The sequence below is a fragment of the Galeopterus variegatus genome, unplaced genomic scaffold, assembly GCF_000696425.1.
Source record: "Galeopterus variegatus unplaced genomic scaffold, G_variegatus-3.0.2 Scaffold3691, whole genome shotgun sequence".
NCBI classification, from domain to species: domain Eukaryota; kingdom Metazoa; phylum Chordata; class Mammalia; order Dermoptera; family Cynocephalidae; genus Galeopterus; species Galeopterus variegatus.
In genome coordinates, this window is record NW_007729802.1 from 121,154 (window position 1) to 137,831 (window position 16,678).

The 16,678-nt window shown below is 35.7% G+C and overlaps 1 protein-coding gene across 1 annotated transcript in view; it reads right to left on the bottom strand.

The window, feature by feature from the left end:
- LOC103601342 (ERC protein 2-like) overlaps nt 1-16,678 on the bottom strand; it is a gene marked incomplete at both ends in the record, with an annotated part of 200,878 nt that overhangs the window by 120,020 nt on the left and 64,180 nt on the right. The window contains 2 exons of the mRNA XM_008585740.1: nt 5,049-5,242; nt 15,377-15,412. Coding sequence (XP_008583962.1) covers nt 5,049-5,242; nt 15,377-15,412 — 230 coding nt within the window. The remainder of the gene's footprint in view (nt 1-5,048; nt 5,243-15,376; nt 15,413-16,678) is intronic.

The following is a 16,678-nucleotide window of genomic DNA, read 5'->3' on the forward strand; positions in this document are numbered from 1 at the left end:
CCAATCAGGAAGTTTAAACTAAAACATTTCAAATAAAAAGTTTTAACTCTAATGATAAAAATCAAAGAGAAAATTCAAGATTAAACACATGGTGAAAGTGTTGATTCAATAATCGCTCATATCTGAAATACTCCTGCAGAGCGTTTCATGATCATAACTGCCCAGCTGATCAGAAATGAGGGTCAGGGCAGGCCACGGTCATTGCAGGGACTTTTGCAACACTGGCCCCAGCTGCCATTTCAAATCCTTCTGGATCAGAGGTAATTAAACTGAGGCTCATGGCCAAGCTTTGGGGAATCCTAAACTGAAATAGCAAGCACATATTTAAGATTTAGTTGCCTTTTCCAAGGGTTCCTAGTTTTCACCAAATTCTTAAAGGCATCCATGTCCTCCCTACAAGGTTGCTAGGAGTGGTGTATAAACATATGCCACTTGAAGAAATTTTAAAGAAAGTTCCTCAAATACATTAACAAACATAAGTGGAAATCACTCTGCAAAAAGAGTTTATATCAAAACAAATAGAACTGGTATCAAGTTTCTTCCATGAACCATAAAACTTCTAGAACATATTATCATAACTTAAAAATAATAATAAAGTTTAAGTTCACGTTTTGAAAAGAGTTCTGAAAGGCATCAAGGAAATTATGTCAGCACATTATTGAGCAAATCAGAAGGAAAAATAATAGTCTGTTTCTCAATCTTAGATAAGGCTCTTTTAGGCATCTAAAATGATATCTCAATGTCCAAATGTCTGGTGGCATTAGTCCTTGATCCAGATAATTTACTGGTATCTTGTTTTCCATTCCAATGTTATGTCTTACGAGTAGAGCCCCTAGGGACCCACCCTCCTCTCCACAGTAGGGAGGGATGTGATTGAGGGCTCAATTTGGGCATTCCCAATCCTCTAGACAAATACCAACAAAACCTCTAACATATTTAAGATAATTACATGAAAGGTCACCCGACTGATTCTTTCCCATGGGCGGGATGCGAGAAACCCAGTGGCAGCAGTCTTGTTTGACAGACTCTATTAACCTCTCTCTTTCCCCTAGGGCAACAGAGGATTAATTCTGAAACTCTATATAAAACTTAGAGACTTTGATGGGCACTAACACAGAAGTGCCACATATTTCACTGCCTCTCAGGTTTGATTACTACTTGGTTGTGTCACATATGTGGCATCTGGCACTGGTGATGAATGAAGACTTCAGCTTGATTTGGACCAATTCTCAGGGGCACTCAGGGCCCACAGCCCACCTTGTGGCGAACTCCCCAGAGCAGCCTGCAGTCTGAGGCAGAAGCTCCCCACTGGGCCAGCAGCATCAAGTACAGAAGGTTACAGACAGAACTGCACACAGGGACCACACTAGAGGATATGCACTTTAAAAAGCAAAAATTTTAATGGCTGATGAAAAACATCATTCACGTGGAATTTAAGAGGTAAATGCATCGTGTAAACACCAGCCATGTGCTATTTGGAATGTATACATTGTGTGGAAAATCAGGAATGGGAAGATTAACCGACTAGAAAGCAAACACAAATTGCCCTCCGAGAGAGAAGCAGGCCCATGTCAGGGTCGTTTGAGTTATTTCTAACCCCATACCTTTTGTTGCATATGACTGAAGTTCTGGAATATTTTAGAACACTAGCTGCTTTAAAAAGAGGTCTTTTCACTCTGGTAGGTCACATTACAAGCCAGAGACCACATATTTATTTCAAGTTCAATACTTTGGTTTTCAAAATCACAAACTTAATTGCAAACACTTCTCCATGACTCCAAAATGGAGATATATGTCACATTGCTAAGAAATCTTTAGTTCCCAACATTATGAGGTATGAATTTTGTAGTTTAAGCCAGCAAATGGAGATACTTCCCAATTTGAAAAAGGTTGCCCGACAACTTGAGGAAGATGCTTTTGCTGGAATACACATGTAGCCCAGCAGATAATGCTTCAGAAAGGCAGGCCAAAGCTGAGCCCTCCTTTTCCCAAGAAGCTTCCCCTCTGGCTCTCCACCCCCTCCTCCTTAGGGGCCTGGGCTGGGGCAGGGGCTCAGACATTTCCCAGACTATGTTCTGCTGCTGGACCCAAGACACAGACAGGCAAAGAACTGGGACAGAGTCAGGTCCCACCACACATTTTATGAATTACAGTGCCTGGGAGGCATCAGCTTTAAGGAGAGGCAGAGGCAGAGATAAAGAAAATGTGCAGAAAGTACATAAAGATAAATGCCTGTAAAATCACTGCTGCTTTAATGCATTCCATCTTGAAGAAATAAAAATGTGAATATTCTTCATAATTTAGTGGCAACTGTGTCCAGCTAAGACAACAATTGTCCAACTAGACAATTAAGCTATTTAAATGTAAACACTTATGGTAACAGATCCAGATTTTCAATTACAATTCTGGGAAGCTGGTTTAGTGCAGAAAATGCCTTCTAAATGGGGGGCACATCACTTTCCCTTATGAAAGCTAATAAAGAAGAGGCAGCTCTCTTATGGCCCAGCAGCAGAACCTGCTCAGGCAGGGATCTCTACTGGCTGCATGGCTGTTTGGTGCAACTGAACTAACTTCTTTCTTCTGGTCCATTGGTGGAAGGGATTGTTCTTAGTGGCTGATCCATTGGTCCTGGGTTCAAACTCCAACTTTGATTCTTAAGAGCTCTACAACCTTGAGGAAGTTACTTAATCTGCATAAGTCCTAGTTTCTTCTCTATAAAATGGAAATAATGGTAGTTTCCATGTTTTGGGAAAGATTAAGTGGTATACAGTACTGCAGGTCAAGTGCCTAGCAGAGTACCCGGTATACTGTGAGCATAAAATATACATACCCTATTATGATGATTATTATTGCTGTTATTAATATTTTCAGTATTATTATCTAGGGCACCCTGCATATGACTTACTGCTTCTCAGCGCAGTAGACTAGGAGTCAGGAAACCTGTGTTATATTTTCACATCTTTCGGACCACAGAACCAGTCTCCAGAAGGACATTCAACTTTTCAACGTCTCAGTTTTCTCACCAATAAAAGAGACATCATTCTAACCTCCTTGTGATCTCATGCTTGCCTTTTAAGAAGAATTTTGTTCCTGAAATGTAGCTCCAAAATAGCCATGTAGATATATCTAAAATCATCAGTGTTCTCAGTTTTTAAGAACCAGTACACTGGCAGAACATTTCCCACATTTTAAAATTAAAACGAAGTACCTAAGGATTTTAATTTGTACAGTTACCTCAGGAAAAAAGAACTCCTTGATTTAATTGCTAAAAGTGGTCACATTGAATAAAAATCAGATTATCATCAAACAAATGCTAAGATCATTAAAATAAATATTAATCGATTCAGAGTTCTAATGTATTAAATACTATATTTGAAAATGCTAAAATTTTATTGGGAACTAACCTACTCATTTAATATAAAGTCAGTTAATATTGAGAATATTTTTGTTTTCGCATTGATATAAGTATTCCATCTTACACATGGACTAGGAGCTTGCAAAGCACGATACATTTTAATAGGTTCTTAGAGATTCACTTCTTTTTTTTTTTTTTGTCTTTTTTTCGTGACCGGCAACGGATCGCAACCCTCAGTGTCGCGCCCGTACCGGACCGGGACCGGCAACGGGATCGCAACCCTCGGTGTTGCGCCCGCACCTCGCTCAGCCAGTGAGCGGCCGGTCTGTATGTGGGATCCGAACCCTCGGCAGGAGCACCGCCGCGCTCCCAAGCGGCGCACTGTAGCAGTGCGCCACCGGGCCGGCCCCGAGATTCACTTCTAATAAGATTCAAGGCCACACAGCTGGCATAAAGCACAAGCAAAATTTGAACCCAGGTCTTTCAGTGGTTAAAGCCCATGATCTTTCTGCAAGACCACATAGAGCTACTCTGTGTACCTCTTGAAGTCCCTTAGGGCCTCAAAAGATTCCCGATCAGGAAACCTTCACTGATTTATTCAAAATTTGCTGATCTCTTCCATACGGACTGAATCTAGGAAAGACAAATTTTGCCTTATTACTGAACCAATAAGAAATCCTCAGAGGTTATGGAATTACATAAGATTATTTGGGGGCCGGCCCGGTGGCGCACTGGATAGTGCACCGCTTGGGAAGCGCAGCGGCGCTCCCGCCCGAGGGTTCGGATCCCACATACAGACCGGTTCCCGCTCACTGGCTGAGCGAGGCGCGGGAGCAACACCAAGGGTTGCGATCCCGTTGCCGGTCCCCGGCCCGGTGCGGGGGCAACACTGAGGGTTGCGATCCCGTTGCCGGTCCCCAGTCCGGTGCGGGGGCAACACTGAGGGTTGCGATCCGTGGCCGGACACAGAAAAAAACAAAAAAAAAAAAAACAAAAAAAAAAAAGATTATTTGAAAAGTTCTTTCTTTATATGAAATATAGGAAAAAGCATTGATAACAAGCTTATTTTTAGAGTCCATACTATACATAAATACAATATGGCCATGATTTATCTGAAAATTTAAATAAATACTCTGGAACCCTGATATAACTTCTTTGCTTTTAGACAGAATTTGCTATCATGTAGGCTTTATGCAAGCATATTTATTTACCAAGTGCTATAAAGTCCTCTTAAAAGATAAATCTCAAGCATGAATTTGTCATGGTTGCCAAAAGACATCCAAAGGATATGAGTTCCCTCCCCCTTCCCCGATTTTGAATGAAGAATTCCCAACTACTTTCTTCCATATTCTTTTTCTCAAGACAAACCTAAAACACCAGTGTTTATCTGTGATGGGAAAGAATTGAGGTTTTCAGGTCAAAGCCTCAATTTCTTACACACTTTGCTGGCCAAAATGCTAGATAATGGACAATGCTCAAGGAGGTCGACTGTTATTTTCTTAAACAATGAAGAGGTATATCCCTCAAAAGATCAGTCAGTTACCTTCTTGGTAGCCCACAGAAACAGAACATCATCCCTAACACACCATATTCCTTGTTCATAACTTGTTTCCAAATCCCCCACAACCCAAGATGGCCGACAAAGCAATCACGTTCACTCACTGTTGACAATTCACAGCGCTGTAACATTTACCTCTCAAGTTCCGCGATCTTCTTATCCTTATCGTTCTTTTCGTTCTCCACCTCCTTGAGGATCTCCAGCAACCGGTCGACTTCTGCTTGGGCCTTGCCACACTCATCACGGTAGAAAGAGGCCTCTTTATCAAGCTGTTTTATTCGGTCTGCAAACTCGGGGTTCATCCTGGAGTCATCTTCAATATTATGCGCCTTCAACATTACATTTTTAAAGAATGTAGTTAAGACAACAATTTAGAACAATAGATAATGTTGTCACCAATGGCCCAGAATTTAACTTTGGAGAGAAAGTAATCACCAAGAATTATGGGTATACTGTCAGTGAAAAGGCAAAATGGAAAAATCACACATTTCAGCTATCCTAGAACAACGTTGATTTTAATTGATATTACAGGTTCACAGGGGAGTTTCTTTTATTATTGACATTTGATTCCATGAAATGTTGCTACTTTGGGGTTTTCTTTCCACCAAAAAGTAGTCTTCATTCCCGGTCATTTGGCAAGCAGAACTAAGACAATTCAACCCCTCACAGTTAAGGCTGTGATTCTTACCAAATGCTTCCATTGCTTATGCAGAGTAACTGAAACAACACAATATTAAATTATTTTCCAAGAATTGTCAAAGACCTATGCAGAGCAAGGTGACATGGAAGACTGATTGACTGATACTGAACACTTCATCCCACTGAGAAATTTCAGCAGAAGATGTGGTTTGAAATGAAGGCTTGGAAGTGAGGAAGGGCTTTCCAGCTAACAGTCATACCCATCAATTCTTGTTCTCTTCAATAAATTTAACCTAAACCAGGAGGAGGATGAGCTAATTCATGAACAAGCACACAGACGAGAATCTGCAAACACATGCATGAGTGGGTGGCAGCTTTACACACGAGAACGGACACAGGCAACAACACAGCAACAACACTGCAGAATAATTTGCAGCCAAAGTATTTGTGGTTTTGTGTGTGGGAGAGTGCATTACGGCTTTTTCTTTCTTTTTTTTTTTTTTTTCCCAAAATAAACTTTTGGCTGAAATATTCCCAGACAGATGGAAATAACACTGCACTGCAATGTTTTGCCTACCCCTTGTTTCCCATTATTCCTAATTGACTTCTTCAAAGAGCAGGCAGGGAATAAACAAGTAGTTTAACAACAGTGCACATTCAACACAGAAAGTTCAGAGAAGTCATATAAGTGTGTTATCTCCAAAATCCACATGTGAAACAATAAAATGCTAACAGTTGATTAGGAATTAAGTTGTTCTGCTGTCTTGCTATGTAGAGCAGATGTACATTGTGTTTTTATACACTTTTTTTTTTTAATTTCAGGGAAAAAACAAGGCAAGCAAACTATAACTACTGTGGGGTCAAATGAATCATGCATGGTTAGAAAAATTAATACTGATACTACTGTTATAAGGTTGACAGTATTTGTAATGATTTAGCAGAAAAAAATTCAAAAATTAGTATAAAGAAAATAAATTTCTTACTTATGACACAATCATTTTAAAAATAATATTTTTTGCATGTAACATTATTTAAGCATGAGGATTAAAGGGGAATAATTTGTTTTCATGTTCTTTAATCTTAGATTTCCTTATTTAAGAAATAAACTCAATTACGCAAAAGAACTTGGAGAAAAATACATCAGTTCAACATACTATCAGGTACTGGTTTTACTCCTTTTTACCAACATTTCCCAGAAAACATTTTTTTTTTAAATTTAGTATGGCCTCTGGGTTTCATTACAACAGATTATTGAGCTTTTTCAGTATAAGTAAAATTATCTGAAGGAGAATTCTGAGTTAATATGCCTTTAGGAGTTTATTCATCCAATAATTTCATTTTAAATTGAAGTAATGAATATTTATATTTCCTAATCTCCACTTTAAAAACGTAGAGCAGGTATTCTATTTTAAAAGAAGCTACTCCACATACCTACTTGCATTTGTGATAATAAAAATCAACTCATTACTTTTGTGACAGATAATCATTTAAAATACATAGTTTTTAAATAGTTTAGAGAAAAAATCTTTCTGGTAACCTCTCTTTCACTTTTTTACTATAGTGCCATTATTTTACAACAATTAAAAATCTTTTCAGGACATTTTTGAACCATCCAACCAATAACATTAACATCTTTTAAAAAGAATTAATGAACTGAGTAATGAGCAGCTAGAAACACTCAAAACAAATGAATAAATATAATTTGACTGCCTGTTTCTGACTGGAATTCAAATTCCTTTCTGGTTTTAAAGGTTCACAAAGAGCTAGCAGTTAGCTGCTGTGGTTTATTTTGGTTGTTTTTATTCTTATGATTATTATTATCATTATTTTTAATAAGTGGGTACAGGATTACTAGTTGCAAGACCTAGATTCTAAATCTAGTCCAGGGTCTTATGTCTATGGGCAAATGAATTAGCCTCTCTAAGGACAGTGAAAACTACAAAATGCCAAACATGAGGAAGATATTATTCATTTGTGTTTTCATTATAGTTATTATTTTATAATATGCATCCCAGAAATGAGGATTGTTATACATCTAAGTTAATAGTTTATCTAATTTTCATCAACAATATACTACATATTCCTTAAAGAAGCCTCTCCAATAGGCTTACAGAGAAAGCAGTATGCTAGTTACAGGCATATGAGTACATTTCTCATTTTAGCTCCTTGAAGACAAGAGGATAATCCAAGGTCAGTTTTCAACATTGGGTGGATTAGAAGGGTTTGTAGTCTTTTCAACCCAGTAAGTGAGTATGGTTAAAGGACTCATGGAGTGTTTACAGGTACAGAAAGCCTAGGGAAATCTAGACTATAACACTGTTGACCTCATGTGATGCTGAAGTTAGGTCATGTTATTAAAATTAAGACCACAGCCAAATTTGCAGCTGGCCTGGTGTCGGTTAGATACTACCTGCGGGTGCTAATGATTGATTCTTCCTTTCAAAATGAATAGACAACCTGTGAGTTAAACATCTCTCTCTATCTCTATGTCAAAATCTACTGATTTCCAGGCAAAAGAATTTACGTCAAATCACCTTCAAAGTTGGTGTCAGAATTCTTGCAAGGGTTATTAAATAAAGGTATACATAGATAACATTTTAAACATCTTTTAAGTCAATAGAAAACTTCTTTTTAAAGTCATATAAAGATGGGAGAGTAATAGCTGCTTCTTGGATCATCACTAGGGTCCATGGGAAGCCTCAATGAAAGAGAGTTTCACGTGACTGGGAAGGCTGGTGAGTCCCTAGTCCATCCTAAGCACTGGAGGCAAAAGTCTCCATGGAATTTATAAAAGATATTATAGATAACCAGCTCTATTCAGCCTGAATCACAACATTTCAGAGGACGAGCTGAAATTTTTAACCAGTATAGCATAAATGTTAACACATTTATGATCTATACAAATGGGGATGATACTATACTAAAAAACATACAAGAAAAAGTTGAGCTTATAAAGTCAATGCTTCCTTCAAAATTATAAGGCCAGAACCTCCTCTGAAATGGAGAAGGAAGCACTTTACTTGTATTGAGGCAATACTCTTGCCTGTTCGTATTAAAACATGCGTTCTTTTATCTGGACTGGCAGCTCCTGATGGAGATTGAAAGTAGGTAATAGATTTGGGGCTAATATACTTTACACACTTCAGAAAAAGAAAATAGATTTATGTAAATTAATCATTATCACAACAAATTCCTACCATGGCATTCTGACCCATTCAAGATGCAAATTGAAAATGCATAGTAATTATTTCACTTTACGGATGGTGTTGGCTTGAAATGAGCTCCCCCACAAGGTTGGATGGGCTGCCCAGCCCATTCTTCTAAGGCACATCAACTTTGTCTCCCTATCTTCATTAGTTGGGAATCTAAATCTTGAAAATGCATATTGGTGTAGATTTTCTTTTAATGGTCTCAGAACTTTTTATTGAATACAGCCAAGAACATTGTCACCTTCAAGCACATTCAGCAGTCATTAAAACCAAAGGAATGTCACTATGCATTCTTTTCTGAATGTAGAGATTTAACTTTGGTGATTAAACAGGTCAGTTTAAAGTCAACTTCAGGTATCTAGTTCTGCCTCAAAATACTTCTTGAAACTTCTGGAGTAACTCTCAAGCATCTTATAGAAACACAGAAAATTGAGAAAAGGACATTTCAGAAATGTCTGTATTACATATTAGATCAGTAAGTTTTGAGGGTCTTCCAATTATGTTTCTTATTTTCGTATGTAAGGAAATTTCCCCACAAATGGGAGTAATCAAAACAAAATCTGGAGCCTCACTGATGTGGGCAAACCTCAGCATTCTTATGTGAACTGACTTTGAAAGCCTGGATCAAGCACAAAGAGGAATCTGGTCATAATGCTGGAGGAGTAGTATATTACCATACCTAATAGTTATTTTAATGAAAACATTTAGAACTATTTCAGGAAATAAGGTAAAATTTCTGATTAACACTATATCTAAATCAAAGTTAAGAAATAAAAAGTGGGGAAAGCCAAAGTAGGGGATTGACAAGTATCAAAATCACACATCACAAGTTTATTTACAGTTAATCTTATAAAGGTTGGTCATTGATTATTTTCAGTAAAATGCTAGTTCACCATCCCAAATGCCTAGAAAGAAAAACATTAACTTTAGTCCAGAAACCTACTGTGAAACTAGGCAGAGACTATTCAATTATAATATTATATAACACTTTCGCTTTATCATGGGCCCTAACAATTTTAATAAAAAATCATTTTCCTCAAAATAAATAAATAATTAGTCATGACCATAAAGTACAAGCAGAATGCTAACTAATGAATCTGATTACTTTTCTTCTCTGCTGCTTCTTGGTTTTAGCAATAATTTGCTAAATTTATGCACTGTAAAAATGTAATTCTCAGTTATGGCAGTTTGGTAGTTTACTGTACATTGACAGTGCTTTAACATTCTTTTCATATCTTAACAGCAGAACAGAGTATATAAAACATTTTAAACATTATATTTAATTTCAGTCTTCTAAAAGTTCCAATCGTCTCATAATTCTAAGTTATGAACAAAATATTACTTATTAAAATAAAGTTTTTAAGGGTTATTATAGTGCTACAACATATTCTAAAATTTAAATTTCATTTTAAATACAATAAATTAATACCAGGCATAATAGCTGGGCCTAAATAACACATTTGGAAATTAATAATGAGATATCTTGAAATCTTACACTTCCTAGTTCTAAAGGAAATTATTTTTTCACAATTCAATCTAACTGCATCCATAATATTCACAATTTGCATATTAAAACAACCATACCAAAAAGAAATTTCTTTCAGAGATGGAACAAATAGGATATGTATAAATAAATAAAAACAAATATTCAAAATAATTTTTCTTATGTCACACATACACAAAATTAAAATATCCAACTGTATGCTTAACACTTTTTAAGATACCTCAAACAAAAATGTAATTATTAATGTAATCCCTTTTAATTATAAAATTTCCTAAAATCAGCAACGTAAAGAACTGAGAAAATTATCTGGATGTTCTGAAACAAAACATGTAACTTCAAATCTTAAGTGTTATTTCAAATATTGCTTGAGTTCTTTAGACATTGAAAACCTAGATCAATGGTAGGGGGTATGTGTTTGTGTATGCATGCATTTGCATGTACTATGTATATGCCCTAAATTATCTTTTAAATAATTATAATTTCCCACTGTGTCCAGGGTACTGGTCTAAGAGTGAATCAAATAATTTTCAGATATAGGCTGTAAAAATCATGAAAAGAAACCACTATACCTAAACAAAGACTGTGAAATCATTTATAATTCAGTCCACCACGTTCTTGGGATTGTACAGTCCAATAACGACATATAAATCAGGAAGACCTCACTGAACATTAACAAAGATTTTTTTTTTCACTCTCTGGAATGGAAAAATGCATGGTCTTTTTCTTGTAAACCCTTACATAAAATGTGAGCCCTGCAAAAGCTGTGTTCAGGGGAGGTGGGATTTCAAACGGATAGTGACCAGGTGGTGTGGGAACTCTATTGTGTAGGGAATATCAGAGGGGGCTCAAGTGTACCCTTTTCAGTAGCAAGATTCCCCCCAGTGCATCCAAATCAGTCATTTGCTTTGCAGCAAAGAGGGTATTATACAAAGCACTAAATTGAGGGATCCAGAAGGTCTAAAGTTTTATTAAAAATTTATAAAAGACTTCTGGATACCATCTCTGGGCACAATTACCACTAGGACTACAGCAAAGAAAGTATTTGACACTGATGAAAAAAACATATTATTTGTCTAGAATTAAGAACTAAAGGAAGAAAAAAAAAAAAAAAACCATCTGAAGATAACCTGAATGGTGTTTATAATGACAAGACAAAACTCCTCCAGGGGTAGAGACTGGTAGTTGAGATGCAAAAAGGTTATTATTATAAGAAATAATAAGTATACAAAGGCAAAATTTTAGGTTCCTAAGAAATGGTATTAGATTATCACTTAGTACGATGAAGTGACTAAGGTAAAAGGAGAAAGAAAGTCAAAGGTTTATTGCCACTCTAGAAAAAAAAATATTCAAAGGAGGACTTCAAAGCTTAATCCTTGTTTACTCTGATTTAGTGTAGACTGACCAAAATTATCTTATTTAACAAAAAACAACCATGTTATAATTTACCAATAATTTGTAGGGTGACCATATTCAAAATAAACATATAAGAATAAAGAAACTTCCTAGATACCAATAACTGGTTAGAAAAGAAAAAACATATTATTCGCAATAGCAACCTAAAAATTATATATGTAGAAATAAATGTCAAAACTTTATTATAGAAAACCACTAAAATAAATAAAAGTTGTATCATGTTCATGAATGGGAAAAAATAATATTGGAAACAGTATAAATCACTCTAAAATTATTTATAGGTTGACTATCACTCAAATTAAAATCACCAACAATTGTGCTTTTTAAGTGACAATGTGATTCTGAAATTCACTTGAATGGTAGGAAATTAAAATCTAAGAACATTAAAACAAAACAAGATGAAATGAAAAGCAGAAAAAATTAAGGTGGAATTAGTTTCACTAAATGTTTAAAAATATTATAAAGCCACAATAACAAATATTTTGACCCAACAAGCAATAGTCACTGATAAAACTGAACAGAAACTCAGAAACTGAGATATTCATCCATATGAGAATCTAGTATGCAATAAAATAGTAACAAGATCAATGTATAAAAAAAATTATTTGATAAATGGTGCTGGGATAATTAGCTGATAATTTAGAAAAATATAATTAGAACTTCACCTCTCAACATGAATCAAAATAAACTAAAGATGGATAAAGGGGTTAACTTAATGTAAAAAGTAGCATTAAAATTTTTAAATATATGGGCCGGCCCAGTGGCGCACTGCTACTGTGCGCCGCTTGGGAAGCGTGGCAGGCGCTCCCGCCGAGGGTTCGGATCCCACATACAGACCGGTTCCCGCTCACTGGCTGAGCGAGGCATGGGAGCAACACCGAGGGTTGCGATCCCGTTGCCGGTCCCCGGTCCGGTGCGGGAGCGACACTGAGGGTTGCGATCCGTTGCCGGACACGAAAAAAGACAAAAAAGGAAAAAAAAAAAAATTTTTAAATATAGGTGAGTAAAATCAGAAAATGACTGCAAATAATAAAGGCAATGAGGAAATCCTAAAGAGAAATACAGATTGCAAATCTAAAAATAGTTCTATATACATAACAAAAATTTTAAGTTAAATAAAACTGCCACAAATCTGACAAAGGTTCTATATAAAATGTAGAATAACTCATATAAGCCAATGAAGAAAACAGTAAACAAGCGCAAGGACTTGGATGACTTGAAACAATTTATGGAAGAAGAAATATAAACAGTTAATGAATGTATTTAAAAACCTCAACCCCACTAGTTATTAAAAAAAGGAAAGTTTAAAAGGAAAAAAAAAATCCCACCTAAGCAAAGTTATGTAAAATGACAATTCTCAATGTTGGTCAGTGTGTGACATAAAGGCCAACTTTAATCAGTGCTGGAAGAAGCGTACCTTAGCAGAATTTCTCTGAAATGCAACATATTAAGAACCATTGGGCACTTTTTAAAACCATTGGCCCAGGAATTTATTCTATGAAAAAAAATAGAAATGTGGAGAAATTAATATAGAATGCTTCTTCAGAGCATTGCTCATACTGGCCAAAAACAGAGGGAAGAAATGATCGACATTAACAGATGAGCAGATAGAGTACAATAGTACACAACCATTAAAATAGTATTTTGGAAGAACACTTTGACACAATTTGGTGAACAGAAACAGAGTGTTAGGTAAGACAAAGAAAAGGAAAACAGAAAAAAGGACGGGGAAGGAAAAAAGAGGGAGAGAAGAAAGGAGAAGCAAGAAGAGAAGAAAGGAGAAGCAAGAAAAGAAGAAAGAAGAGAAAGAACAGCAACAAAAAAAAGCTGTTTGGGTAGGGAACGACCCGAGAGTTCCTAGTGATTATCTCTGTTGTTTTTCACTTCTACCCTTTCATACTTTTGCAGATTCTCTACTGTGGCCATATATTATTTTTATAACTAGGGAAAACATAGTAATTTTTTTTAAACACTATTAAGGATAGAAAATCCATCATGCTGCAGTTCTATCAGTCCAAAAAAGAATTAGACCCTGAGAATATCAGCAGATAGAGGGAGTTAAAATAATGAGAGTTGGGCTATATTCCCAGGATGACAAACTAATGGGTTAGCTTAATTAACTTGGGAGAAAAGTCACTCAATGACTTCTGAATTAGCTACTGAAAAGACTGCAAAGATTGCTTTTGTATACTGGAGATCCACCAATGGGGTAAGGTAAAGAAAAGGGTGATGATGCCATGTCGTAAGTATTTCTGGAAATGGTCTAACTGAGTGATTTCTTTGGTCCTACCTATCCTGACATGGATAATGAACTCCTACTTTGCTCCTGGTAAATTTTGCTGCTGCAGGAACAAAGCTCTCTCCATCTGCATACATATACCCAAATCATGACATACTTAGGTCTTCTTCCTGTCCCTAACTAGTAAGTATGAAACAATTTCAGTGGGATTACTTTACACCTTTTCAAAACAATCTAAACAAACAAACAAACAAACCAGAAAAACCACTCATTTTTTTCCCAAGGTGAGTTTTTGAGCTTGAAGATATTCCAATCTTGTTTGTCTTTCTTTACCTCTTTACTCTCTTAAGCCCGCTTATTAACACTTTCATTCAAAGGTTAAGGGAAAGGAAACCTGTATTATTTTTGCTGCTCCATTAAAATCCGTATGTAGGAAAAGAGAATAATAAAGATGCTCCAAAGGGCTTTAGAAATTCTGTTTTCAAAAATAAAAGAATGGAGGGCAGAGGCTGAATCTAATTAAGTATACCCAAGCATCTTGCATATTAAGTTGTATGTATCCTGGAGCAGGGTCTTAACAAATAAAAAGTTGTTGACTGAATTGTTTCTTTTATCCATGGTATTCCTTTGCCCATGATGGGAATTTATAAATAGAATGTAATTATAATGCATTATAGCACAGATCACATCTGCCAGATGATAAATTCTAGCCACCTTTACGTAATATTTCTCCCAGTAAGCCACCTGAGTTGACAAAACAAACAAACAAAAAAAGCCATCCTCTTTAATAAGTTAAAGAAACAAACAAACTGCATCATATAAATGCACACATGTCATTAGGATAAAAAAAATTAGTGGTGGCACCTGGACTGTTTAACAAATATTTTTACTACTTATCTGGTTTTTGTACTCCATTAAACTATAATCAAAATTGTTACTATCTGTTATTAGGAGACTATATTATGGTTTGTCCTCAGCTGAATGACATGTTTTTAACTGTTACAAAATCCACAGTAATGTCAGACATTTACCAATCTCAACAAGCAAAGCCCTGTTTTTAAATCTAAATCTATTTTAATTTCTATCACTTGAATAATACATACATTGAATTGTTTGTGATTTTACAAATGCTATCCCTTTTGACATAGGTAAATTTGTATTTGAAGGATCTAAGCCTAGATCTTCAGCTGACTTCTGTTTTTCTATAGCCTTATAGTTGAAGTTAAGAAGGAGGTAATATCAAAGCTGGAGATATTTCCTTGAGTTCTTAATTTTTAAATTTCACATTCAAAAGAAATGGCAGTGGCCTCTGTACAGGTCATTTCTCTTGACAGAACGGAAATGGGAAGAGACTCATAAATATTTTTGAAAACTGCCCAGGTATGGCACACTGTGACATGTGATCAATGGATCCTCATGCTTTGATATGTTACAGCGGGAACTTTCAGAAATGACTTACTGGGTTGTACATCTGATTGAACAACTGCTCAGCCTGCTACATTGCAAAGTTGGGGAGGCATTGAAGCACAGACAGGAAAGAAGGAAAGATCCAGAAAAACAGCATTAGCTCAACAAACCCAGTGCATTTGCACAGACAAACTGGTCATTAAAAAAAGAAGAAATTTCAGTTTCTAAACATTCCACAGTGAAAGTGAGAAGCTCTAGGGAAATACAAATGTTGACTTTGGCTCCTCAAAAAGAATAGCTGAAATAAGAAATTTAATGTTTGTGTTACTTTCCCTTTCTCAAGTTAAATAACCCATGAAATAAAGAAAGCTGTCCACTTTGATAATACATGAAGTACTGGCCTCCAGCAATGAATCAGAAGAAGTACTTTTGGCCAAGCCTACTATTTATTACCTGAACTTCAAAGATGGCAATAATAAAAGATTAATTAAATCTTATCACTTAATTTTTGGCTCTTCTTTTCTATTAATACAAGCCTGGATTTTCTATTCGCTCTAACTTCAGAAAAATATAGATTAGCAAATGGCGGGTTACCAATAGCAAAATATCAGTAAGCAAGACATTATCAGAGTAACTTAAATGGGAGAAGAAAAAATTTAAGTCAGTAGGAAGATCACAAGGAACCAAAATACAGTATTATCCATTGCCCATTACCAGTATCTACTGTTAGTTGAAAATTAATATAAAATATTATTTTCAAAAATATCCTATTATGTTCCAAGTATTTTAGAATCTGTAATGTTCTCCTGTCTATTCTGTACATAAGATTTAAATGTTTGTGGATTTAAAAGTACTGAATATTATTCTAAAGAGCAGCCCAGTTATATTTCTTAAATACCTGCACCATTCACTTGGGGCTCAATGTCAAGGTGCAGAAGGTAAACTGCTGTAGGAACTGTTAACTTTGTTTTATGCTGAGACATGTCTTTTAAGAGCCTTGATTTTTTGTTCCTTCAACCAGGATGAAGTAAATGATGATTTTATAATGGTTTTAAAAACACCCTCCACAAGCATGACACCAATTTGAAAATTACTAAAAAGCATAAATCATAATGTTTTGAATTACAGTTGCTTCTCAATTGATTTCTAGTCATATAGGCTAAATTTATTTCTACATTTTGAACCGCGAACACTATTTTGAAAGACAAAATGATCCACATGTCAATAATCAGGTTCTTCTCAACCACTGGGTGTCTATTTAAGACTGATAAATGCACTTAATTATAAAGTACACTCATAACTAGTAGATATGCATTATTTGGTTAGTATTGTTTTATCAGCCTCACTTATATTA